General features: G+C 43.6%; 1 protein-coding gene across 4 annotated transcripts in view; it reads left to right on the top strand.

Moving 5' to 3' along the window:
* The window catches only part of ACTR6 (actin related protein 6), a 52,566-nt gene extending 33,510 nt beyond the window's left edge, over window positions 1-19,056 (top strand). For all 4 annotated transcript variants that reach the window (XM_033952652.1, XM_033952650.1, XM_033952651.1 and 1 more), the window contains 5 exons: window positions 5,768-5,866; window positions 6,881-6,959; window positions 10,819-10,990; window positions 16,119-16,257; window positions 18,638-19,056. In XM_033952652.1, coding sequence (XP_033808543.1) covers window positions 5,768-5,866; window positions 6,881-6,959; window positions 10,819-10,990; window positions 16,119-16,257; window positions 18,638-18,767 — 619 coding nt within the window. In that variant the 3' untranslated portion in view covers window positions 18,768-19,056. The remainder of the gene's footprint in view (window positions 1-5,767; window positions 5,867-6,880; window positions 6,960-10,818; window positions 10,991-16,118; window positions 16,258-18,637) is intronic.
* Window positions 19,057-24,236: the final 5,180 nt, after the last annotated feature.

Below are 24,236 nucleotides of genomic sequence, written 5' to 3'. Positions count from 1 at the left end.
TCTACTCCTCTACATCAGTCTCCTCAACCTCGATCTAGGCATCATTTGAGGCATTTGAGGCATCTTGCTTCCAAGCTCAGTCAGGAGTCCCCTCTTCACCAGAAATCATCTACTCCTCCGGATACTGAGTCTTCCATGCCTCGTTTATCAAAGGCTGTTGAGGGTTCTACAAAACTTAAGCATAAATCTCGCAAAGCCCTTACACCAGCTGCTTCTCCTCGCAGTCCATCGAAGTCGAAGACTCTCCCGTCGAGACCACCTCCGAGGGACTCTTCTCCTACCTCGATCCACTCTGTTCCTCGAACCCCAAGAACTTCACCATCGAGGGTTTTGAAGCGCAAGCACTCTTTAACTTCTCCTGTCGCGAGTAGTGCAGCTTCTTCAATCACTGTGCGCCTGGACTCTGAGCCTCCTTCGCAGTATTCCAGGGAGGCTTCTCCCTCATATTCGGTGGTTCCTAAGACTCGCAGTCCTTCTCCTGAAGGTGCCTCGACCTCGAAGTCTGCCTCTTTTGCCAAGTTTGTTTTTGACATGGGACAAGCTCTTCAACTGGATCTCCACTCAGATTCCTGAATACTTGGCCAATATGGAATTGCCTCATCCGCCTAAGGAGATCTTAAGGCTTCCTATGTCTCCAGTATTGAAGCAAACTTTCTTCAGGAATATGGAAACTCCTTATTCCATTACAGCCATTCCATCCAAGCTGGAATCCAGGTATCGCACAGTACCTTGCAAGGGCTTTGAGAAATCTCAATTATCCCACCAGTCCTTGGTTGTGGAATCTTCTCTAAAGAAAGCTCATCCATCTAAGCTCTACGCTGCGGTTCCTCCAGGCAGGGAGGGCCGTACCATGGACAAATTTGGCCGCAGGTTATATCAGAATTCCATGATGGCTAACAGAATTCTCAGTTACAACTACACTTTTACTGCTTATTTCAACTATTTCCTCAAATTGATGCCTAAGTTATACCCGGCTCTTGAAGAGCAGAGTCTTCCTGAATTTAAACAGATCATCAGAACTCTGTCTCAACTTCGACTCTTCATGCTGCAAGCCAAATACGATGCCTTTGAGCTTTCTTCTAGAGTCTCTGCCTTTGCTGTAGCCATGCGCCGTCTAGCCTGGCTCCGCATTGTTGATATGGATCCCAATCTGCAGGACCATCTAACCAACTTACCTTGCCAGGGGAATGAACTCTTTGATGATTCTATTGAGGCTGCTACAAAGCGCCTCTCTGAACATGAGCGCTCTTTTGCTTCCCTGATTCGGCCAAAGCCTAAGACTCCTCCTGCTCGGCCATATAAGCAACCACTATGTCGTTATCCCCAAAAAACAACACCAGCTTTCTCCAGGCCTCCACAACAACAACGTCAGCAGAAGGCTCAGACTCCTACTGCGACTAAACCAGCTCAGTCTTTTTGACGTTCCCAGTCTGAGCATGCCAACCTCCCTGCATCAAAATTCTCTTCTGCCCATAGGAGGTCGTCTTCACCATTTTTATAACCAGTGGGAGATGATCACCTCAGATCTCTGGGTTCTCACCATTCTTCGAGAGGGATACTCATTTCACTTTCTTTAGGTGCCTCCAGATTGCCCTCAAAGAGAGTGTCCTTCCAATTCGTCGCAACTTCCCCTTCTTCAGGAAGCTCAAGCTCTTCTTCGCCTTCGAGCTGTCGAGGAGGTCCCTCTAAACCAATGGGATATGGGTTTTTATTCCCATTATTTTCTAGTTCCAAAGAAGACGGGGGATTTGCGACCCATTCTGGACCTCAGAGCCCTCAACAAATTTCTAGTCAAAGAGAAGTTTCGGATGCTATCTTTACCAACATTATATTCCCTGACGGATCAGGGAGACTGGCTATGCTCTCTGGATCTCAAAGAGGCTTACACTCATATCCCGATTCATCCAGCATCTCGCAAATATCTTTGATTCAGGGTGGGGAATCTTCATCTACAATACAGAGTTCTTCCTTTCAGACTCGCCTCATCCCCCAGAGTCTTCACGAAATGTCTGGTGGTGGTAACTTCAGCCCTCCGTGCCCAGGGTCTTCAAGTTTTTCCATACCTGGACGACTGGCTTATCAAGGCCCCCTCTCAACAAGGGGTTATTGCAGCGATCCAACAGACTATTATGTTCCTCCAAAGTCTGGGATTCGAAGTCAGCTTTCCAAAATCCCAGCTGACCCCATCTCAGTCTCTCCAATTCATTGGGGCCACTCTAGACACTGTCTAGCTCAGAGGGTTTTTACCTCCACCACGTCGGGATACCCCTCATTCGCCTTTGCCATCAAGTGTATCATCTCACATCAATTTCAGCGAGACACATGATGGTTCTGCTCGGTCACATGGCTTCTACAGTTCACGTGACTCCTTTTGCCAGGCTTCACCTTCGCATACCTCAGTGGACCCTGGCATCTCAGTGGCAACAAGCTACCGACCCGCTTTCTCAACAAATTACAGTAACTCCTTCGTTGAAGCAGTCTCTCCACTGGTGGATGCTCTCTTCCAATCTTTCCAGAGGTTTACTGTTCCACAATCTCCCTCATCAGAAAGTTCTCACAACAGACTCGTCAACCTATGCATGGAGAGCTCATCTCGACGGACTCCGTACTCAAGGTCATTGGACTCCTGCCGACCATCTTTGTCACATCAATCTGTTGGAGCTCAGAGCGATTTTCAGTGCTTTCAAAGCTTTTCAACACCTTCTTCACGACAACGTAGTCCTTGTCCGGACGGACGGACAACCAAGTCGCCATATACTATGTCAATAAACATGGAGGGACGGGATCTCACTCCCTTTGTCAAGAAGCTCTGAAGTAGAGAATGACACGGTGACAAAATTCATCACCGTTCCTGTCCCCGCGGGAAACTATCTTCATGTCATTCTTTAAGGAGAGAGGGAAGAATCAGAGTATAATTGGGCACAACCACTGACCTGCAAGCTTTGCTGAAGAATGCTGGTGTAGAAGGACTGAGGTTGAAATAGACACTAGAAAATGACATGGGATTATTTCCCACGGTTATCCGCGGGGACGGGAACGGTGATGAATTTTGTCACCGTATCATTCTCTACTCAAGCTCTGGAATTAGGCAATTCATCAGAACATCTTTCTCAGAGCAGCATATATTCAAGGTCAGCACAACTGTCTGGTGGACAAATTGAGTTGTCTTCTGCAACAACACAAATGGACACTCAATTCCTCGCCTCTACGTCAGGTGTTTGCTCGTTGGGGGGCTCCTCAAATAGACCTCTTTGCCTCTCCCCTCAACAACAAGCTCCCTCAATTCTGCTCCCGAATATACTCTCCCCAGCGTCTCAAGGCAGATGCTTTCCTTCTGGATTGGACGGGTCAGTTTCTCTATGCCTTCCCTCCATTCCCTCTGATTCTCAAGACTCTTGTCAAACTCAAGACAGAGCATGCCACCATAATTCTGAGAGCTCCTCAGTGGCCCAGACAACCGTGGTACTCCCTTCTACTTCAACTCAGCACCAGGGAGCCTCTGCTTCTCCCAGTTTTTCCCTCTCTGCATCCCAACCTGCAGTCTCTACACTTAACAGCTTGGTACCTTTCAACCTGACGGACTCTTTACAGTTCTCTCAGTCTGTCCAGGATATTTTGGTAGCTTCCAGAAAGCCGTCCACTAGGCAGTGTTACGGCCAGAAATGTACTAGATTTTCTGCTTGGTGTTTCACTCACTATATGGAGCCAATGTCTACCTCCTTGGCTGCTGTTTTGGATTATTTACTTCACTTATCACAGTCTGGACTCCAGTCTACATCTATCCGAGTCCATCTTAGTGCGATTGCTGCTATTCATCAGCCTCTTGATGGGAAACCTCTGTCTGCACACCCTGTGGTTTCCCGCTTTATGAAAGGACTTTTTAATCTTCATCTACCGCTCAAACCACCTCCAATGGTCTGGGATCTCAGTGTTGTCCTGGCTCAATTGATGAAGCCTCCATTTGAACCAATTGATAAGGCTTAACTCAAATACCTTTCTTGGAAAGTAGTTTTCCTGATAGCCCTCACGTCTGCTCGAAGAGTCAGTGAGTTGCTTTGGTTGCGGATTCACCTTTCACAGTTTTCCACCATGACAAAGTGGTACTCAGTACTCATCCCAAATTCTTGCCTAAAATTGTGTCAGAATTTCACATCAATCAAGTTATTGTTCTGCCAGTATTTTTTCCAAAGCCTCATTCTCATCCTGGAGAAGTAGCTCTCCATACTTTGGACTGCAAGCTTGCCTTGGCTTTCTACTTCTAAAGCACTCAACCTCACAGAACAGCCCCTCAACTTTTCATCTCCTTCGATCCAAATAATTTGGGGCATCCTGTCTCGAAGCAAACCATTTTCAACTGGATGGCTGCTTGCATCTCTTTCTGCTATGCTCAGGCTGGTCTCCCTCTGCAGGGTCAAGTCATGGGCCACAGAGTTTGAGCAATGGCGGCATCTGTAGCTTTCCTCAGATCAACTCCTATTGAGGAAATCTGCAAGGCTGTCACTTGGTCCTCGGTTCATACTTTCACATCTCATTACTGTCTGGATACTTTCTCCAGAAGGGATGGCCATTTTGGCCAATCTGTTTTGCAACATCTCTTTTCTTAACTTGCCAACTCTCCCTTCATCCCATTATGCTTAGCTTGGAGGTCACCCACTGTTGAGAATATGCTGCCTTCTTGTCCTGGGATAAAGCACAGTTACTTACCGTAACAGTTGTTATCCAGGGACAGCAGGCAGATATTCTCACAACCCACCCTCCTCCCCTGGTTGGCTTCTTAGCTTGGTTTCTGAACTGAGTTCCTCACAGGAGACGCGCACCCTAACTTGGGCGGGAAGGCACTTGCGCATGCGCAGTGCAACGCTCGGAAGCTCTTTCAAAGATCTTCAAGCAAGTCTGCTTTCGAGGCTGTCCGCTGCGGGGCTCCGTTAGTGACGTCACCCACTGTTGAGAATATCTGCCTGCTGTCCCTGGATAACAACTGTTACAGTAAGTAACTGTGCTTTCTCATCCTGCTTTAACCTCCAAGTAAGCACAATAAAGCCTTTCCCCTGAGGATAGATGGAAGGCTTTTGGCATATGCGAAGGTCTGGGTGTGGGGTCCTGGAGATGTAATTTAGCTTATGCCTTTCTCAGTAGTAGTTCAAGCCGAGTTACAGTTTTAGTTGTACCTGAGGCAGAGGGTTAAGTGACTTGCCCCAGATCACAAGGAGCAGTAGTGGGATTTGAATCTCCTGTTCTCAGCATACTGCTCTGACCACTGGGCTACATTTTGGGTGCTCTTCTTTTGCTGTGTTTAACATAGGCTTGTATAAGTTCATGTGTGGTGGTGGTATGTTGTGCAATATAAATACCAGATATAGATGGAGTTTAAGGGGTAAAAGAAGAAACAAGGCACATACGAGCAATGCTGAAGAAAGGGGTTGTATAAATGCAACATTTTAAGAACTGGATGAAGTTCCAAGCTGCCAATTATACAAATCTTAGCTTGTAAGGTATTTTCTTTAGAAGTTTTCTTTCCCTACACAGGCTACAGGAAATGAAATTGTTGAAAATAAAGCTAATGCTGTTTCAAGATTATGGAAGACAAAGGGCTTGACAGACTTTGCTTTCCTGGCCCTTAATATGTTTGGCACTGTACACGCTTAGAGGAGGACTGTTTGGCCATAATCTGCCAGCTTTATTGAAATTAGAGTGAAACAGTAAAATCTGCAATGCTCAATATATTCAACTTCAAATGCTTCTTAAAATGTTTTTAATTTTCCTACAGGCAGCTTCATGTCATGGATGAAACGCATGTAATTAACCAAGTGAAAGAAGATGTATGTTATGTATCCCAAGATTTCTACAAGGACATGGAGATTGCCAAGTATGTGGGAGTTTGTGACTAGTCCTAAAACTCATTCCCTGTGAATATAGCACTATAGAAATATGTAGTAACTAGTGTTTAAGCCCGTTATATTGACGGGTGCTAGTAAAGCCTCCTTCCCTCACATGTCCCCTATTTTCAGCCCCAGCTCCAGCTCCAAACCCATTTTTACCCCCCCCATCCCCCTTTTCTCACCAGCAGCATTTCCCTCCCCATTCCACTTCCCTGTGCAGTAGCAGCAGAAGCAAACCCCCCCTCCATTTTCCTGTGCAGCAGCAGCATTTCCCTCCCCCAACCCACTTCTCTGTGCAGCAGTCCCTCTTCCCTGTCCAGCAGCACCTCTTCCGTACTCCCCCTGCCCCTCTTCCCTGCTCCCCCTGTCCAGGAGCACCTCTTCCCTGCTCCCCTGTCTCTCTTCCTTGCTCCCCCGGTCCAGCAGCACCTCTTCCCTGCTCCCCTGTTCCAGCAGCACCTCTTCCCTGCTCTCCTTCACTGCCTTCCAGACTTTGTCCCACCCCCCACCCTCCGAAGCCAGCTTGCCTGCCTGCCTGCCATCCCCCTGTGCAGTAGAACTCTCTCTCCCCCCCCCTGCCAGCAGCACCTCTTCCCTGCTCTCCGGTCCCTCTTCCCTGCTCCCCCGGTCCAGCAGCACCTCTTCCCTGCTCCCCCTCACTTCCTTCCATACTTTCTCCCTCCTGCACCCTCCGAAGCCAACCTGTCTGCCAGCCATCCCCCTGTGCAGTAGAACCCTCTCCCCCCAACCCCTCGCCACTATCACCGCTGTGCAGCCGACCCCACTGACCCTCCCATCGTGAGACGACCGTCAAATCTACTGGCGGTGAACTTACAGGGAGGGAGGGAGGGAGTAGAAGCGTGCATGCGCACTCATGACAGCGGGGCCCTACAGCTCACGGAACACGCAGGTAAGAGTGCGCATACGCGCTTAGGGTTTTATTATATTAGATAGTATAATCTTGGACTTTTAATGTTGGAAATCTGTATTTTTCTTCCTAGGTTGAAGGGAGAAGACAATACAGCTATGATAGACTATGTTTTACCAGACTTCAGTACTATTAAGAAAGGCTTTTGTAAGGTAATTGGTTTTCTCCATTTTGCTTGTCTAGAATTTTTAACAAAAGTATTTAATGATTTCTCTACCAGCATGCACTTCTCCCTCCGTATTTGCGGGGGTTAGGTGCAGAGCCGGCCCGCGAACAGGGAAAAATCGCAAATAATTTTTTGGGCCATCTCTGTCCCTCCTGCGTCCCCGACCTTACCTGGTGGTCTAGCGTTGACATGGAGCAGGAGTGATCTTCCTATGCTCCACCCCGTGCAAAGCCATCATCAAAATGGCTGCCGTGAGTTCCCATTGTAGTCTCGAGACTACAACGGGAACTCACGGCAGCCATTTTGATGACGTCTCCCCTCAGCATGTGCCCTGACCAGGTGACAAGACAGAAAGCTGTACCAGGAGGTTCAGTCTGACATAGACTGGAAAGATGGAAAGTCTGATGCCATGCCACTTTTGTCCCAGGATGCAGTTTCTCTGGCAGAGTCTGGTTCTCTGCATGAGCATGGTGGTCAAGAAGTGGTAGTGGCCCTGCACCAGGGGGAAGACCCCAGAGTGTGCCGGCTGTTTAAAGCCTTAGCATTCTTGAGCATTATTTCTACCTCACTATGAAAACTGAAGCTGGAAGTTCTTCCAGCCCCCTCATTGCAGTGCTCGATTATGAGCGGCTCAGTTATTTACCGCATTCTTTCCCACACATCTGGACATCACAAAGCTGGTCATGGGACCACTCTTATGTGGGGTGAATTTTATATAACAGATGCTCTGTATGATATCATCAGAGTTACGAGCAAGGTGTCAGCCTATGCTATTTCTGCCCGGCAGATGCAGTGGATTAGACAGTGGGCAGGAGATTTAGCCTCTAAAGCCACTCTGAGTAGGCTTCCCTTTCAAGGGCAGGTGCTGTTTTGTAAGAGTTTGGATGACCTGATGGCCAGAGTTACTGTCACCCTTAGTCCTTGCCAGATAGCAGACCCCAATTCCATCCTTATGTGGTAGACCAAGCGATGCAGAGGTCCTTTCAGGAGTTACAACAGAGGTTCAGCGGAGGCAGGAGACAGCAGGCCTCTGGCTCTCGTCCCTCCCCATCCTTCAAGAAAGCATAGCGATGCCAGAACAGGGGCCAAACCCTCCCCCAGATAGGGGACAAGCTGTCAGCCTTTTGGTTGGCTGGGCTTAGCTAAGCAAAGACTGTTAAAGTTGTTCAAGAAGATTACAAAATTGAACTCTTATTTTAATTTTTTTTTTTCTATTCTGCCTTTACCTAAATAGTTCAAGGATGGATAGCAGAAATTAGAGAACCAGACCAATTCACATTGATCTAACCACCTGTAACACAAAGGCCAGGGGTGTCAAAGGGACCGAAATCTAAAACACAGGCTAAGTGGTGGGACGGATTTTCTGTTAAGATACTTAGGGCTCCTTTTACAAAGGTGTGCTAGCGGTTTTAACGCACGCACAAGATTAGCACGCGCTAGCCAAAAAATGACCGCCTGCTTAAAAGGAGGCGGTAGCGGCTAGTGCGCGCTAAGACCACTAGCGCTCCTTTATAAAAGGAGCCCTTAGTCTTAGTGGAAGTATAGATCCTTCCTCACCCTTAGACACCGTATCACATGCCATCCTCGTGCATTAATCATGTTCTGAAAATAACAACAAGCACAAAATAAACTGTAAGCAAAAGACGGGGCTACATGGTCAGGCCCTTGAACATGAGATGTCCCGTGTAAGCACAGAGACCCCAGGCATTTATCCAAACTGTCTTAGGACACTGCTTCAATCTATGCAACCATTCCACACCCTAGGTGCAGAATAATGCAGCTATGGAGACTCCCTCAGGCAGTTTTGAAAACCCATATGGGATCCTGACCCACAGTTTGGGTAGCTAAAAGAATTTCTATAGAATTCTTAAGAAAGAAAATATTTGATATATTGTATGCAACTATCAAAATAAGGGGAGGGAAAGGGATTATAATTGAATAATAGTTGATATAATTATTAAATATTATATGATGTCTAAAATTATAGTAAGGACTATATAATGATATGTTGTATTTACAGTAAGTTATGGAAATATCAAGTGTATACTTAATGCAATTGTATGAATTTTTATGATACACTTGTTATATGAAAAATGAATAAAAAAGAAAGAAAATGATTCCCACCCCCTTCTCCCACAATCCTTTAATCATTAAAAAGCAGAAGATCTTTTACATCTGCAGTTAAAGGGCTTTCAGCTTCGAGTGCCGGGCCCGAATTGGAAAAATGACGCTGAGAGGCTGCTGCTTTCCGCGTGAAACCTGCGCTCTTGAACACACGCACCGGAGCCTTTCAAAATGGGACACATTTATGGCACCTCTCCATTGGCCACAAGAAAACAGCAGATGTCTACTTCCCAAAGAATGGAAAGTGAAAAACAAACAGCGAAGGAGACTGCTAGTGTTCTATGTCCTTTATTGTATCTCATAACTCGACGCGATCGTGTTTCGGCCCGAATGGGCCTGTCTCAGGAGTCTGAAGTTTGAAAGATAGATTGTGTATGCAATCCCTTTAAAATAATCATACAAAAAGGCTCTGAGAGTAGCTTAGCCGTAATAGCCTGTGATAGATATCCACCACAGGAGCTATTTTCAAACTTCAGACTCCTGAGGCAGGCCCATTCGGGCCGAAACACGATTGTGTTGAGTCGTGAGATACAATAAAGGACATCGAACACCAGCAGTCTCCTTCGCTGTTTGTTTTTCACCTCTCCATTGGCTACTGCCTGTACCTCGGGCCCGCCCCCCTCAACTGATGCCCAATCTGCGCTTTGATCCCTCCACAACACGCCAGGGATCGTGGGAGGTGTAGTCTCCACAGGCCCAGAAAGTCAGTCCTTCCTACACAAACAAAACTTGTGAAACTACAAGCCCCACCAGGCAAGTACGGCACCACATGACGTGCCTTGGGCATTGGTGGTGGATGCAGGGAGTGGTGTGAAATGAGAGGATGAGGCGGTCCAGATTCGGACAGCAGACCTTATGTGTGACATAGGTAGTCCTAAAATAGAGACTGCTAATGTTCTTTGCCTAGGCTATGGAGATTCATGCACCAAATCTCACATCCCCTGGTGCATGAATTTACCCCAGGCTATAGTGGTGCATCCAGCCCATTCCACTTTACCATTTACTTCTGCTTTACAAACTGTGTATAGATATCTGTTCTGCCTCCTCTTGTTAGAATAGTATATAAATGAAATATCTTACTCCATTTTTCATAACTAGTGACTTCCATCCATAACTTGTAATAAAATGCAATGAAAAATCTCAGTGCTAACAGAGACTACTTCACCTTAGTTTTCTTGGATTTGAGTGATCTGATCTGGGCCTTCTCTCCAAAATTATCCAGATTATTGGTAGGATCAAAGTCAAGTATCAACCAGAAGGGTAGATTGATGTAGAATCGTATTATTATCTAAGCCTAATCTAGGGACCTAATTCTATAGATGTGTATGGAAGCATGTGTAACACATACATTCATAGAAATTAAAACATCTTAGAACTATAACAGTATTGGTGTTAATCAGCAGAAGTGCAAGGGTAAGTTATGTAGAATTGTTATTCAGCAACTATTAAAACCTCTGAGGTGTTGAAAATTAATGATATTGGCCTTAAACATGACTTTAGCACATTTTCGGATATTTAGAAAAGTGCTATTAATTTTGATGTGAACTGCTGATCATATATCTTTGTGTTCCCAAAGACCAGGTAATTTAGCAACCATTGAAAAGTCATGTGTTGATGCCAAAGAAACACTTACACCCATAAGTTTATTGGTCTTTTGCTTTAAATTAAAAGTATCGCCATAAAGAGTTTAGATTTAATTTAACTTATGTTTTTCCAAGTAGCCCAGGGAGGAGATGGTGTACAGTGGAAAATACAAGGCTGGAGAGCAAATTCTTCGCTTATCCAATGAAAGGTTTGCTGTTCCTGAAATCCTTTTTCATCCCTCAGACATTGGCATTCAAGAAATGGGGATACCGGAGGCCATTGTGCATTCAATTCAGAACTTGCCTGAAGGTATAGCAGCTCCAGTTTTAAAGTAGCTGTAGCCCCTCTACATGTAAATATGCTGCAGTAGCATTTTGGAGGTGATTTTTTTTTTAGAAGACTTAGGAGCAATTTACATATGTAAAATTGCTAAATATAAAATTAGTGAGTGTAGAAAAGGTGTTTCTTGTGCAGGAACATGTGATGAAATTAGGAGGCGTGGTTTAAGCCTCCTTTAAAGTAAGTAAAACCTTGGTTTATGAGCATAATTCATTCCAAAAACATGATTGTAATCCAAGAACACTTTTATATCAAAGCGAATTTCCCCATAAGAAATAATGGAAACTCAAAGACAATTCATTCCACAACCCAAAAACTTTAATACAAAATACTATGCGTACTTGTATTACAAGACCTCGCTCATTTAGAACAATCGTTACACTCTCACAGCATCAGAGAGAAGAATCGTCGGCTCAGTTGTGATGATGTGATGCGTGTATACCGAATGTACTCATATTGCAAGACTTTGTTTAGAACAGTCACTACACTCTTGCAGTGTATGAGATAGAGAGTTGCGCGGGGACAGAAATCCCACCCATCCCCGTCAAAGTCCCACCCGTCCCCGTGAGGAATCCCACCCGTCTCCGTGAGGAATCCCTTCATCCCCACCAGTCCTCGCAAGAATCCCCTTCGTCCCCACTCGTCCCCGTGAGGAATCTCTTCATCCCCACCAGTCCTCGCAAAAATCCCCTTCGTCCCCACCCGTCCCTGCGAGGAATCCCCTCCGTCCCCGCCCGTCCCTATAAACTTCAGAAATACTTATTTCATTTAATTAAGCTACTGAATTAAAGGCTCTGGTAGAAACCCATTTACAAATAAGCAAAGAGACTATTAATTTGGAAATATTAATTGGGAAGAATACATACTTTGTAAACGGGTTTCTACCAGAGCCTCTAATGTTTATAAATTTTTATCAACACAACTAATATACTACTTTATCCTGAAACAAAAAAAAAAAAAATTAGAATTTTTTTCCTACCTTTGTTGCCTGGTTTCTGCTTTCCTCATGTTCTCATTCAATTCCTTCCATCCACTATCTCTCTTCTCTCTGCATCTTCCATTTGCTCTGTTACTGTGCCTCTCCCTTTCTCCCCCCTTCCAAATTAGTCTGCCACCCATCTTCTTCCCTCCGCTCCCTCCATAGTCTGGCATCTCTGTTTTCTTCCCTGCCAGCGTCTTCTCCCCACTCTCTCTTCCCCATTTCCCTTCAGCGTCTTCTCCCCACTCTCTCTTCCCCATTTCCCTTCAGCGTCTTCTCCCCACTCTCTTCCCCATTTCCCTTCAGCGTCTTCTCCCCACTCTCTCTTCCCCATTTCCCTTCAGCGTCTTCTCCTCACTCTCTCTTCCCCATTTCCCTTAAGCGTCTTCTCCCCACTCTCTCTTCCCCATTTCCCTTAAGCATCTTCTCCCCACTCTCTCTTCCCCATTTCCCTTCAGCGTCTTCTCCCCACTCTCTCTTCCCCATTTCCCTTCAACGTCTTCTCCCCTCTCTCTTCCCCATTTCCCTTAAGCGTCTTCTCCCCACTCTCTCTTCCCCATTTCCCTTCAGCGTCTTCTCCCCACTCTCTCTTTCCCATTTCCCTTCAGCGTCTTCTCCCCACTCTCTCTTCCCCATTTCCCTTCAGCGTCTTCTCCCCTCTCTCTTCCCCATTTCCCTTTAGCGTCTTCTCCCCACTCTCTCTTCCCCATTTCCCTTAAGCGTCTTCTCCCCACTCTCTCTTCCCCATTTCCCTTAAGCGTCTTCTCCCCACTCTCTCTTCCCCATTTCCCTTCAGCGTCTTCTCCCCACTCTCTTCCCCATTTCCCTTCAGCGTCTTCTCCCCACTCTCTTCCCCATTTCCCTTCAGCGTCTTCTCCCCACTCTCTCTTTCCCATTTCCCTTCAGCGTCTTCTCCCCACTCTCTCTTCCCCATTTCCCTTCAGTGTCTTCTCCCCTCTCTCTTCCCCATTTCCCTTCAGCGTCTTCTCCCCACTCTCTCTTCCCCATTTCCCTTAAGCGTCTTCTCCCCACTCTCTCTTCCCCATTTCCCTTAAGCGTCTTCTCCCCACTCTCTCTCTTCCCCATTTCCCTTCAGCGTCTTCTCCCCACTCTCTTCCCCATTTCCCTTCAGCGTCTTCTCCCCACTCTCTCTTCCCCATTTCCCTTCAGCGTCTTCTCCCCACTCTCTCTTCCCCATTTCCCTTCAGCGTCTTCTCCCCACTCTCTCTTCCCCATTTCCCTTCAGCGTCTTCTCCCCACTCTCTTCCCCATTTCCCTTCAGCGTCTTCTCCCCACTCTCTTCCCCATTTCCTGTCAGCGTCCTTCTCCCCCCATCTTCCCCATGTCCTGTCAGCGTCCTTCTCCTCCCTCTGTCTTCCCCATGTCCTGTCGGCGTCCTTCTCCTCCCTCTGTCTTCCCCATGTCCTGTCGGCGTCCTTCTCCTCCCTCTGTCTTCCCCATGTGCTTTCAGCGTCCTTCTCCTCCCTCTGTCTTTCCCATGTGCTTTCAGTATCCTTCTCCTCCCTCTGTCTTCCCCCCCCTCTGTCTACCCCATGTCCTTTCAGCATCCTTCTCCACCCCTTTGTCTTCCCCAGTGCTTTCAGCGTCCTTCTCCCCCCCTCAGTTTTACCCATTTCCCTTAAGCGTCTTTTCCTCTCCACTCCACTTTTCCTCCCTTTCTCCCTCCCTGCCCCTTACCTTCGTGGTGCTTCCCCGCCCGACCCCGTCGTCCCCGTTCCCATCGGCTCAGCTGTGATGATGTGATGTGTGTAAACTGTATGTACTTGTATTGCAAGACCATGCTTGAATATTAAGTTAAAATTTAATAAAATGTTTTGCTTGTCTTGCAAAACACTTGCAATCCAAGGTTTTACTGTATATGTGTGTATTATAGTTTAGAACGCCAGAACGTATATGCTTTCGATGGAATGGTCTTCCACATCAGGTAGTCGAGGCCAGAACCACGCTCGACTTCAGAGGACGATGGGACAGACATGTGGGGTCACTCCAGAGGAATGCTTAAATGAGGGAGGAGGGAGGGTTCTTGAGTGGGCAGACTTGTTGGGCCGTCGGCCCTTTTCTGCCGTCATACTCTATGTTTCTATGTTTTTCTTTTGTCAGCTCAGTTTTAAAACAATTTGGATGATTTTATTCTCTCTTAGAAGAATCAAATTGTGGGGCCAATATGGGCATGCTGTAAGCAATGAGCGTACAGATTACTGCTGTGTTAAAATTCTGATGATAATCTGCAGCTCATTTCTAAATGTCATCTTTCCTGTTGGTGTTTGAGAAGTGATTTGACTTGGGATACTGATAGAGGGGCCACAAAAAAAAAAGAAGAAGAAGCTGTGAGCAAGTATGCTACAAATTTTGCATCAGGCATCCCTCTCTCCCTGAAAAAGATCCCTGTTGTCTAGTGGCACCCATTTCTCCACCCTCAACCCAACTGGACAAAAAAACCAGTCCCTAATATATTGGAAGCTTCGTCTTATGACTCTTTGCTTAGGTGCCCCTCCCCCCATACTCTGTACCTTAATTGAGGCAGGAGCCATTCCCACTCACTCCTGCCTCTGGGCCCTCATCTTCAAAATGGAAAAATTCCCATAAGGAGCAAATTGACTTCACCTATGTGGGGCTGGGTCCTGCTGTTTTGAAGATGAGTGCATTGGACGCAGACGTAAATGTGCATTATGCTTTATTTTAAGATATGGAGTCTGAGGGGGAACCTAGGCAAGGGTTCACACGGGGTGAGGCTGGGGTAGGTTCCCCACCTCCCCTTAAGTTAATTGGGTTGGGCGGGAGGGGGTAGGTGCTACTAGACTTCGGTGAATCTTTTGGATTTAAAGGAAAGGTGAAGGCTAGTAGACTACCAGGTCAAATTTTTTTATATATCGGGAGGGGGGGGGATACGGAAGGGCCTGGTGTCTACTAGATGAGGACTGTTGTAGAAATCATTCTCGGAAGGGTGGTTGGGTTGGAAAAAGAGAGTGGATGCTGCCACACACTCCTCTCGACTGACCCTTATTTGCTTCCCGGATTTGGAAGACATTTTCCTGTGTTAGCCGCTGGCCAAAAGTAACTTTGCATTGCTACAGAATGGTTAATCATCTGCATATATGTTCATTTTAATGTGATGGTAGTCAAGGTTTCTGTGCAACTTAACACCCTTGCTGGAACCCTTTCTGCCTTGCTAACCTGTGTTAAAACCCATGGAATTCAAACTGGGATCAAATAAATTGTTTATTGGAAAATCATGTAGCGTTATCTTATGATACTGTGATATTTGGAATGTCTATGAGAAAAAAGAGTCAGATATCATCGTGTAACAATAAACTTTTATTGATCATGACAGGAGTTGCCATCCAACATATTACTAATAACTGGAAAGACCACAGTAGACTTAATTTTAATTTCTGGTGGAATTCGTTATGTCACCTATATAGAATGGAAAGATCACTGGCGGTACAGAATGGAAATTATAAAAATTTTATAAAAATATGGGAGCCATTAACATCTTTTTGTAATGATTAAATGCCATTTTTCTATTAATTATATACCACTTAGTGTTGGGAGGGGGGAGGGTTTCTATTGGAGGGTTTATGATCTTACAATTAATAATGGGCTTAGAGGGAGGGGGGGGAGGGTTGCTTTTATGTTTATTAAGTATACTGATAAGATGTTCAAGTGGTTTATTTAATATTGTTCATATGAATTTTGTACACTTGATGAAAGCTTAAAAATGAATAAAGAATTAAAAAAAACAAAAAAAACCCATGGTGAAGGCACAGATAATTTCAAGGGGGGGTTGCAGGTACACTTCAGTCAGACCCTATAGGGAAGCCATGCTTACATTTGGTGGTGGTGGGGGGGAAAACTTCAAGGAAAAACATTTTTAAGCTTCTCATTGGTATCTGGTCCTCAAAGTACAGACCGTGATGTACAAAGAATCACCTAAAATCTTATTCATAAGTGAAATATAAAATGTTTTTATTTAAATTTCAGATTAACTATTTCAAAAGATCTAGAAAAAAGCTATATTGCCAGCATATTTCAAAATGTAGTTGCTATTGAAAAGAAAAATGAAAATTTGCATTAATATGACTCTACTTCTTTTTAAAGAAATGCAGCCTCATTTCCTCAAGAATATTGTTCTGACTGGGGGCAATTCCCTTTTTCCTGGCTTCAGAGATCGAGTTTATGCTGATGTTCGATGTCTCACTCCCACAGAATATGAGGTTGCTGTTATATTACCAGGAAAGTGAGTGTTCTGTGCTGAAGTGAGAGCTTTGACTGGCTAACACACTGCTTGGTGATAATAAATGTGTTATCTAAATCATAGAGACCCTGATTCTGTATAGGACGCCCAGGAGAGGTGTCCTATACAGAATCGGTCCTACACTAAACCCTGATTCTGTAATCGGCGTCCCCCCCCGAACCCCCACTCCCCCCCAAACTCGTAATCGCCGACAGGAGGATGCCCAACTCCTCCTGACGGAAAGCCCGACGACCCCCCCCCCCAACTAATCTCCCTCCCCCAACTAACCTTTAAATGTTGGTCGGCTGGACGGGTCTTGCTGCCGTCCAGCCGACAGGCCCACTTCGTGGAAATGAGAGGGGCCCGCCCCTTCCTGGCCCATCCCCGCTAAATCTAAGGCCTGATTGGGCCAGGCTCTAGTAGCCTGGACCAATCAGGCCTTAGGCATAGCAGGTCCACCCATCCCCACTAATCCTAAGGCCTGATTGGCCCAGGCTAGGCAATCAGGCTCATTGCAATTTGTACTTCCTTCTGTCTTTCTGCTGCCTTCATGATCTTTTTAAGGAGGCACTAAGATGAATTGCTATAGAAGTTTTATCTAGGCTGGCCCTAAAGTCAGCCTATGGTATTCTATTTGCTAGAAATGAAGATGGCCTTTTGGAGAGCAGTATATGTTGATGCAGGACGGGGCAGGGCCAGGCTCAGACGGTTGTTTCCTTAAGACAGTTCTGTCTGACTCTGAACAGCAGAGTCAGAGAACTACATGTGTGGTGGTGGGTTGTTGTTTTTTTTTCCCCTTTCAAATCTGCCAATCCATCATGCTTAGGTTGCTGAATCCTGCTGTACAAGACGTTACTTGGTTATAAGGTCCCTTCTCCAGTAGCTAATACTGTAGTCTTGAGGATGATATGATGTAACATTCTTAAGCTCATAATGTGAGTGACAGAAGGCAGAGTTCTTAAAAACTTCTTGTGCCAGTCTTAGTGGTGCACTTATCAGCAGGAGAAGCAGCCACACTTGCCCACTCACCATCCCCTCAACTCAATACTCTCTTCATTATCAGAGACAAAACTGACAGGGTGAAGGGAGAGGCCCTAGGAGTAGGGTCCCCGTACACATGCCCAGTAAGCTCAAAGCTTACCATAGCTAGGGGAGAGCATCGATACACAGGCTCAATCAGAAGTCTTCACCAAGTGTGACTGCATATCCCCTGCTTGTCTCCGGAGAATGACATTTCCTCAAAGACAATTTTTTAAACAAAGTTCAAATTTAGTTTTGGAGTAAATGGAAATAAGTTTGAGGTTTGGGGTTTTTTTTTTCTTTTAACAATTGGTGTGTCTGGAAATTTGAACTCATTAGATACTAGTTTGAAGTTTCAGGTCAAATAGAGAGTCAAAGGGAATGTGAGATCAGTGATGCAGTCAGACTTGCTATTATGTATGGGTTGGCGTGAGCCCAAAGTGGATGAGCACAACACTTCCCCCCCCCTTTGCCCTACTCCCTCCCCCCTCCATCCAACTTAAATTATAAATACTTTACTTGGATCTGGCATGGATCTCCTCGTCCACTGGCCAGAACCCTCCTCATATGCTTAGAAGTTGGCAGTGCCAGCCTTGCACATGTGCGAGAAATTCAAGTATGGAAGGGGGCTGATGTGATGGCAGTCCATGGGAAGTGTACTTGTCACTAGAGGAGGACCTTTTCAGCTGGTGGGGCTTAAGGATTCCCATTAGCCATAGCAAAAGTGCCACAATTTTGGGTGGGCCCCAAGCAAACCTGTGACTATGCCATTGCAAAGAATGCTCCAGTTGATAAATATGTTGTCTCTTCAAACCAGTGTTTAAACCAAGCTTGATGGCATTGCTGAATGGATATGTAAAAAATGGGCTGGCTTTTTATTTTTATTTTTTTTCAGAGCAGGATCTTTTGGATTATCATTTAAGTTTTTCCTATGGTTCCGATTATATAATGCTCAAAACTAGTGTCTGTTCAATAAAAAGTCATACTTTTTATTTTTGTGATTTAAATATGGCATTTTATTGAACAGACACTAGTATTGAGCATTTGGATTTAAGGGTGTCTGATATACAAATTTCCAATTTTTTTAATAGTCTGATATAATAACATAATATGTGATGGCAGATTAACCCCGTTTTACGAAGCCGCACAGCAACGGCCCTGAAGCCCTTTAAATCTCTATGGGCTTCGGGACCATTACCGCGGCTTCGTAAAACAGGCCCTAAGACATTCTTAAAATTCCTCTGTTGTTCATCCCAAAGTACAATACAGACAGGAAAGAATGAAATATATCATATATATGAGTCTGTGTATGTTCTAACACAAGTGTTTTGATCTTTCTTTTTATTCTTTTTACTATTTTCAGCCCAATTATTTATTCCTGGGAAGGTGGAAAGCTAGTATCTGAAAATGATGATTTTGAAGACATGGTCGTTACCAGAGATGATTACGAAGAAAATGGTCATGCGATATGTGAAGAAAAATTTGATATTTAAATTGGACTTTGAATTTATTTGTAAGAATGAGTTTCTCATGTATTGAATGTCAGTAATCTGTCTTGCAGCATTGGTTTTCCAAGCTGACGGAACAGGAAGAACAGTTTCTGGTGTCTTTGATTCCTTTTATCATTGGAGATGATGCCTTTGTATAGTGCTACTTAAGTCAATAAAATATGACAAAACTAAATGTTTTGTTTATTTTCTTATTGCTTAGTAAAAATGAATTGATGTACTTTGCTGCAGTTTGAAATGTGGTTTGTAGTGTTTCAAGTCAAAATGGAATTCAGGTTATTTTGGACAGTTTGTGAGTCTCTTTTTTTGGAGGGAGCGAGCTAATTCGGGCTTGCCCTGTCCTATCTTTTTCAAATAGCTGGTAGATATCATAATTCTGCAGCAACTTGCTTATATAATTTAATCATCGTTAAATTAAATTCCTCACATTTTTAATTGAAATTTTAAATAGCATAACTAAGACGAGCAAGAGTTTTGTACAAATCTTAAGATCCAGTATGAATCAATATGTTTTGATATAGGATGTTCTCTGTGTAGCTCATCCACACCAGATGAGCAGGAATGCCATATTTCATGATTTAATGACAGTGTGCACTGGCATATAGAAGATCTCTAATTTGCTTTGTGTGTCTTGTGGGGATTGTCATCTGTAAACAAAGACCATGGCCCAGATTCACTAAAGATAACGATTTAGTTGCTGTTGGCCAATTCTCTAGCTGATTTTGAAACAGCAATTGATTCACTATCTTTTTTGCATGCAAACTCCTCGACTCAACCGCTCAGTGAGCGATTGAGTCGGGGCAGAGCCCTGACAGTAGTGACAAGAGAAGCAGCCTCCTGTCACTACTGTCAGGGCTTCTGCTGGGCATTTTTTTTAATGGCACAGATATTTTGCGTGTATTACACATGCAAAATATCTGACCAATTTAAAAAAATGAAAAAAGTGCCCCTTTCCTCCCCCAATCAAAAAAAACAGCAGGAGGGATGCCCACTCCCTCCTGCCATCGAGCCCACGCTCCCCAAGGGAACCAAAAAAAACCCCAAAACACCAAAATGGCAGGAGGGATACCCATTTCCTCCTGCTGGAAAATACCTCCCCCACCCCTGAAAACCGCTACTAAGAAAAAAAACAAAGTGCTGATAAGCAATTAAAGTAAATTTACCTCATTTGAAGGCTTCCCTTCAGAGCTGCACTGCCTCAGGACTTTTTTTTTTTCCCAATAGAACTTTAATCCACAATTGAACAGACCCAACTGGCTCTCAAAGTATGCCTTGCTGGTGTCAGCGAGGCTTACAGCTGAGGCACCTCTACAATAAAAATTTGGGGAGATGGGGGACTTGAACCATTGAGGGTGGCACCCCCGATCTCGGACAGATCACCAAAAGGGTCCCCCAAGCTCAATCTGGCACCACAAACGCGGATAAGGCCAATTTAAACAAAATCCAACAACCCTATACCAAACCAGGGAAGACTGCACAGGCTTACCACCTCCACCTGCTGGAGACTGAGAGCAGACTGATTTTACTTGGGACTGCACAGCCCACGTGTACTACAGCCAAAAGTTTGGGTCTCAGCCTCCACTTGCTGGTCATGGTGAGCTATTACCATCTGTTGCTGTGCCGGTCTGGAGAGACAATTAAAGAAATGGCATTTTTAAAGGGGTTTGGACAAGATTTTGAAAGAAAAGTACATAAACTCGTATTAGGTAGAATTGCGAAAATTGCAGCCTGTCCCTGAAAGTGAGACATTAAGGAGTTAATCTACCTTTTGGGATATTCTAGATATTACCTAGTGAATTAGACTGGCTACTGTGTGAGGCAGGATAATGGGCACAAGGGACCTTTGGCCTAATGGGCCTGACCCAGCATGTCACATCTTATGTATATTAATTACAGTATACAAAATATGTTCACTAATATAGGACACAAGAATCATAAGAAAAAAGCATTTTTATTACACATTAAATACAATTTTCATCGTTAAAGGCACAATTAAAAAATGACAGTAATCAATCCTAGTGGTTCAGGAGCTTAGTACAAAAATTAATTTTCAAATCAATAGCCTGTTCTAAATTCAAATTCTATTTTATTCCTGCTAGTAAAGTGCTACCTTGTTTCACATATAGCAGCCAACCTCTAAACCCTTTACTATCCTAAGAAAGTACTTCTGGTTGGTATCAACCCAAACTGTTATACTTACATCCATCTTGTAGCAATGACATAAATTGGGCAAGGAAGAAACCTTTCGGATAGCATTGCTTTCCTCAGTAAATTTTAAAAGAAATACTAGATCTGACAAGCATATAGTGGTTCATTTCACCTTTTGAAATGCTAATCTTATAACTACAATGACACGGTATTGAAGACCAAAAAAAAATAAAAAATTAATCTTTGTCTTGATTTTATGATTTGACTTTTAGTTCTCACTTTCTTTGCCCCTTGTTTCTTCTTAGCATTGGGCCCAGTTCTTTTCCCCTAGTGAAATTTTTCCCTTAAGGTATGTCTCGCTCCTTTTTTTCTCTGAAGTGATCTTTCCCTTCCTGGTCTCCCTCTTTTCATCACTTCTTACAGCAGTTTATCCTTTCTTCCTGCTTGCTGGTCAAAGTCAAAAGCTGCAGGCTAGTCCCTTGCAAAACAAATCTCTTCAACTGAGGCAAAGCTATACAAGATCCCTACGCTGGCTTAAAGCTGAACTCACAGCATTTTCCTAAACCAGTTTGGCTCCACCTAAAGCAGTGGTCTCAAACTCTTTGCAGGGCCACATTTTGGATTTGTAGGTATGTGGAGGACCTCAGAAAAAATAGTTGTCTTATTAAAGAAATGACAATTTTGCATCAGGTAAAACTTTATAAATCTTTCCTTTTGGCTAAGTCTTAATAATAATATTGTCATTTATAGCTAAAGAGACATGATCAAAAAACTGATCTATTTTACTTTTGTGATTTTGATAAACCAAGGGCCTCAAAATAGTACCTGGCAGGCCGCATGTGGCCCCCGGGCCGCGAGTTTGAGACCACTGACCTAAAGCCTAACTGTTGTCATAGTACTGTCTTTATGCCGTTTACCTTCATGAGCCCCATCAGCCAGAAGAAATAAACTAGACACTGGGCAAGTGGCTACAAATGTTTAAAGACTCTAATAACAAGATGGCTTAAAATATTGTCTGCTTGTTATCACATATCTTTTTAATTCCTTCACTCAATTCCCTATCCAGCTGTTGTGCCCTACTCTACAAAAGGCTTGATTTTGGGTGCATTTGCCCTTTAGCTAGCAACGCCAAATTACCCTTTTTTAAATCGAGGACAAACTAAGGGAGGAGTTGTTACTATGGGCTACTGTTAAGATGTTAACAGTAAAATAACTTCAGTTATTAGTAATTAGGTTTAATTGCATGAAATGGGGCCTGTGCGAAAATAGTGCGAGTTACTGGTAAAATAACATCTTTTTTTCATTTATAAATCTTTATTCATTTTCTTATGTTACAACAAGTGTTCCAAATAAACTCATTAGAAACTTGAATATATACACTTGATTAACTCATATATTAACATCAAATTTAACATTTCTTTAAAAAATTAATATTATATAAAGTTATAATATTATGCAAGAAATCTAAATTTATATAATTCTTATTGAATATAATAATCCCTCATCCCTCCCTCCCTTCCAATCAATAATACATACAATCATCTTTATTGTAAATTCATTCAAATATTGATTTAGTATGTAATAATCAGGAATAAAATCCCACCCCAATCCCTTCTATTCAATTATCTTATTTTGGGAAAAGTTAATCATTTATTACAGTATTCTGTTAACGGTCCCCAGATTTTTTGAAATTTACTCACATTGTCTTTTTGTGTTGCAATAGTTAGTTCCATTTTGTATATATGGCATACAGAATTCCACCAAAAAATGTAATTTAACATATGTTTTTTCCAGTTATATGTTATTTGTTGTATTGCTATTCCAGTTAAAATAAAAAGGAGTTTATTATTACTTGATGAAATTTGGCTTCTTGCTCTCATGGTTGTTCCAAATAATATAGTATCATATGACAAGGCTACCGGATTTTCTAACATCCTATTAATTTGAGGCCAAATTGATTTCCAAAATGATAAAATAAATGGACAAAAGAATAAAAGGTGATCTAATATCCCGACTTCAACATGACAATGCCAGCATCTATTAGACTTAGAGCTATCTATCTTTTGTAAAATAACACATCTTAATGGTAGTCCACAATGATAATTCCCATCCCCCATTCAGTACTGCAGGTTTAATATCCTATGGGAATTATTAAGAATTTGAGCCTGCTTTTCTTTCCCTTAGTATAATAGCACCGAGTATCACCCTTCTATGTTCAGGTTTGATATTCTCCAGTGATGAAGTATAACATAAATCCACAAACATATTAGCACTATTCCTATGTAGGAAGGAGTGGCCTAGTGGTAGGAGCTATAGCCTCAGCACCCTGAGGTTGTGGGTTCAAATCCCACGCTGCTCCTTGTGACCCTGGGCAAGTCACTAAATCCTCCATTGCCTCAGATATGTGAGGCCACTGAGACAGATATGGGGAAAATGCTTGGGTATCTGATAGTAAACTTTTTCGATAACCTTGATAGGTGGTATATAAATACCTAATAAAATTAAAAATATTGGGATGCAGGTGTTTACTGGCTTAACAAGACATATCAAATCTAATGTGAAAGATTTTTATTTCTTAAAAATGACTACTGCAAAATGTAGCCCTTGTTACTCCATGATAAAAATTTTAAATCTTCGAGTTATGCAATTATTATTTTGAGCATAGGCCCTATGAAAAATAACTTGTAAAGCTATTTTAACCACCCAAAATGTTTTAAAGGGTGCATTTGGTGTTCTTTACAGTAGGTTTACTGTGCAACATCTTGTATGTCTGACTATGTCTCTCTTTGTTGTTTTTCATCTCTGCACGTGAAGAAACCGATAGGTATGTCTCAAAGTTAAGGCTGGAATGGAGCAATTCTAGAACTGGGTGCCTGCCATACATTCCCCATTAACATGTGGCTAGGGCCTATTCTATAACCTAGAAACATGATGGCAGATAAAGACCCAAACGGTCCATCCAGTCTGCCCAACCTGATTTAAAGCTCTACCCAGTACTGTGCTTGGAGACTGTTCCTATCACCATGTTCTCTCCTTGCAGAATTTCCTTTCAAATGAAAGAGACTCGACTCGTGCGCATTAACATCACATAAGCCAGTGATTCCCAACCCTGTCCTGGAGGACCACCAGGCCAATCGGGTTTTCAGGCTATCCCTAATAAATATGCATGAGAGAGATTTGCATATGATGGAAGTGATAGGCATGCAAATTTGCTTCATGCATATTCATTAGGGCTAGCCTGAAAACCCAATTGGCCTGGTGGTCCTCCAGGACAGGGTTGGGAACCACTGACATAGGCATTTAAAC

Source organism: Geotrypetes seraphini, chromosome 7, assembly GCF_902459505.1.
Source record: "Geotrypetes seraphini chromosome 7, aGeoSer1.1, whole genome shotgun sequence".
Lineage (NCBI taxonomy): Eukaryota > Metazoa > Chordata > Amphibia > Gymnophiona > Dermophiidae > Geotrypetes > Geotrypetes seraphini.
This window is presented reverse-complemented; position numbering and strand designations above follow the sequence as displayed.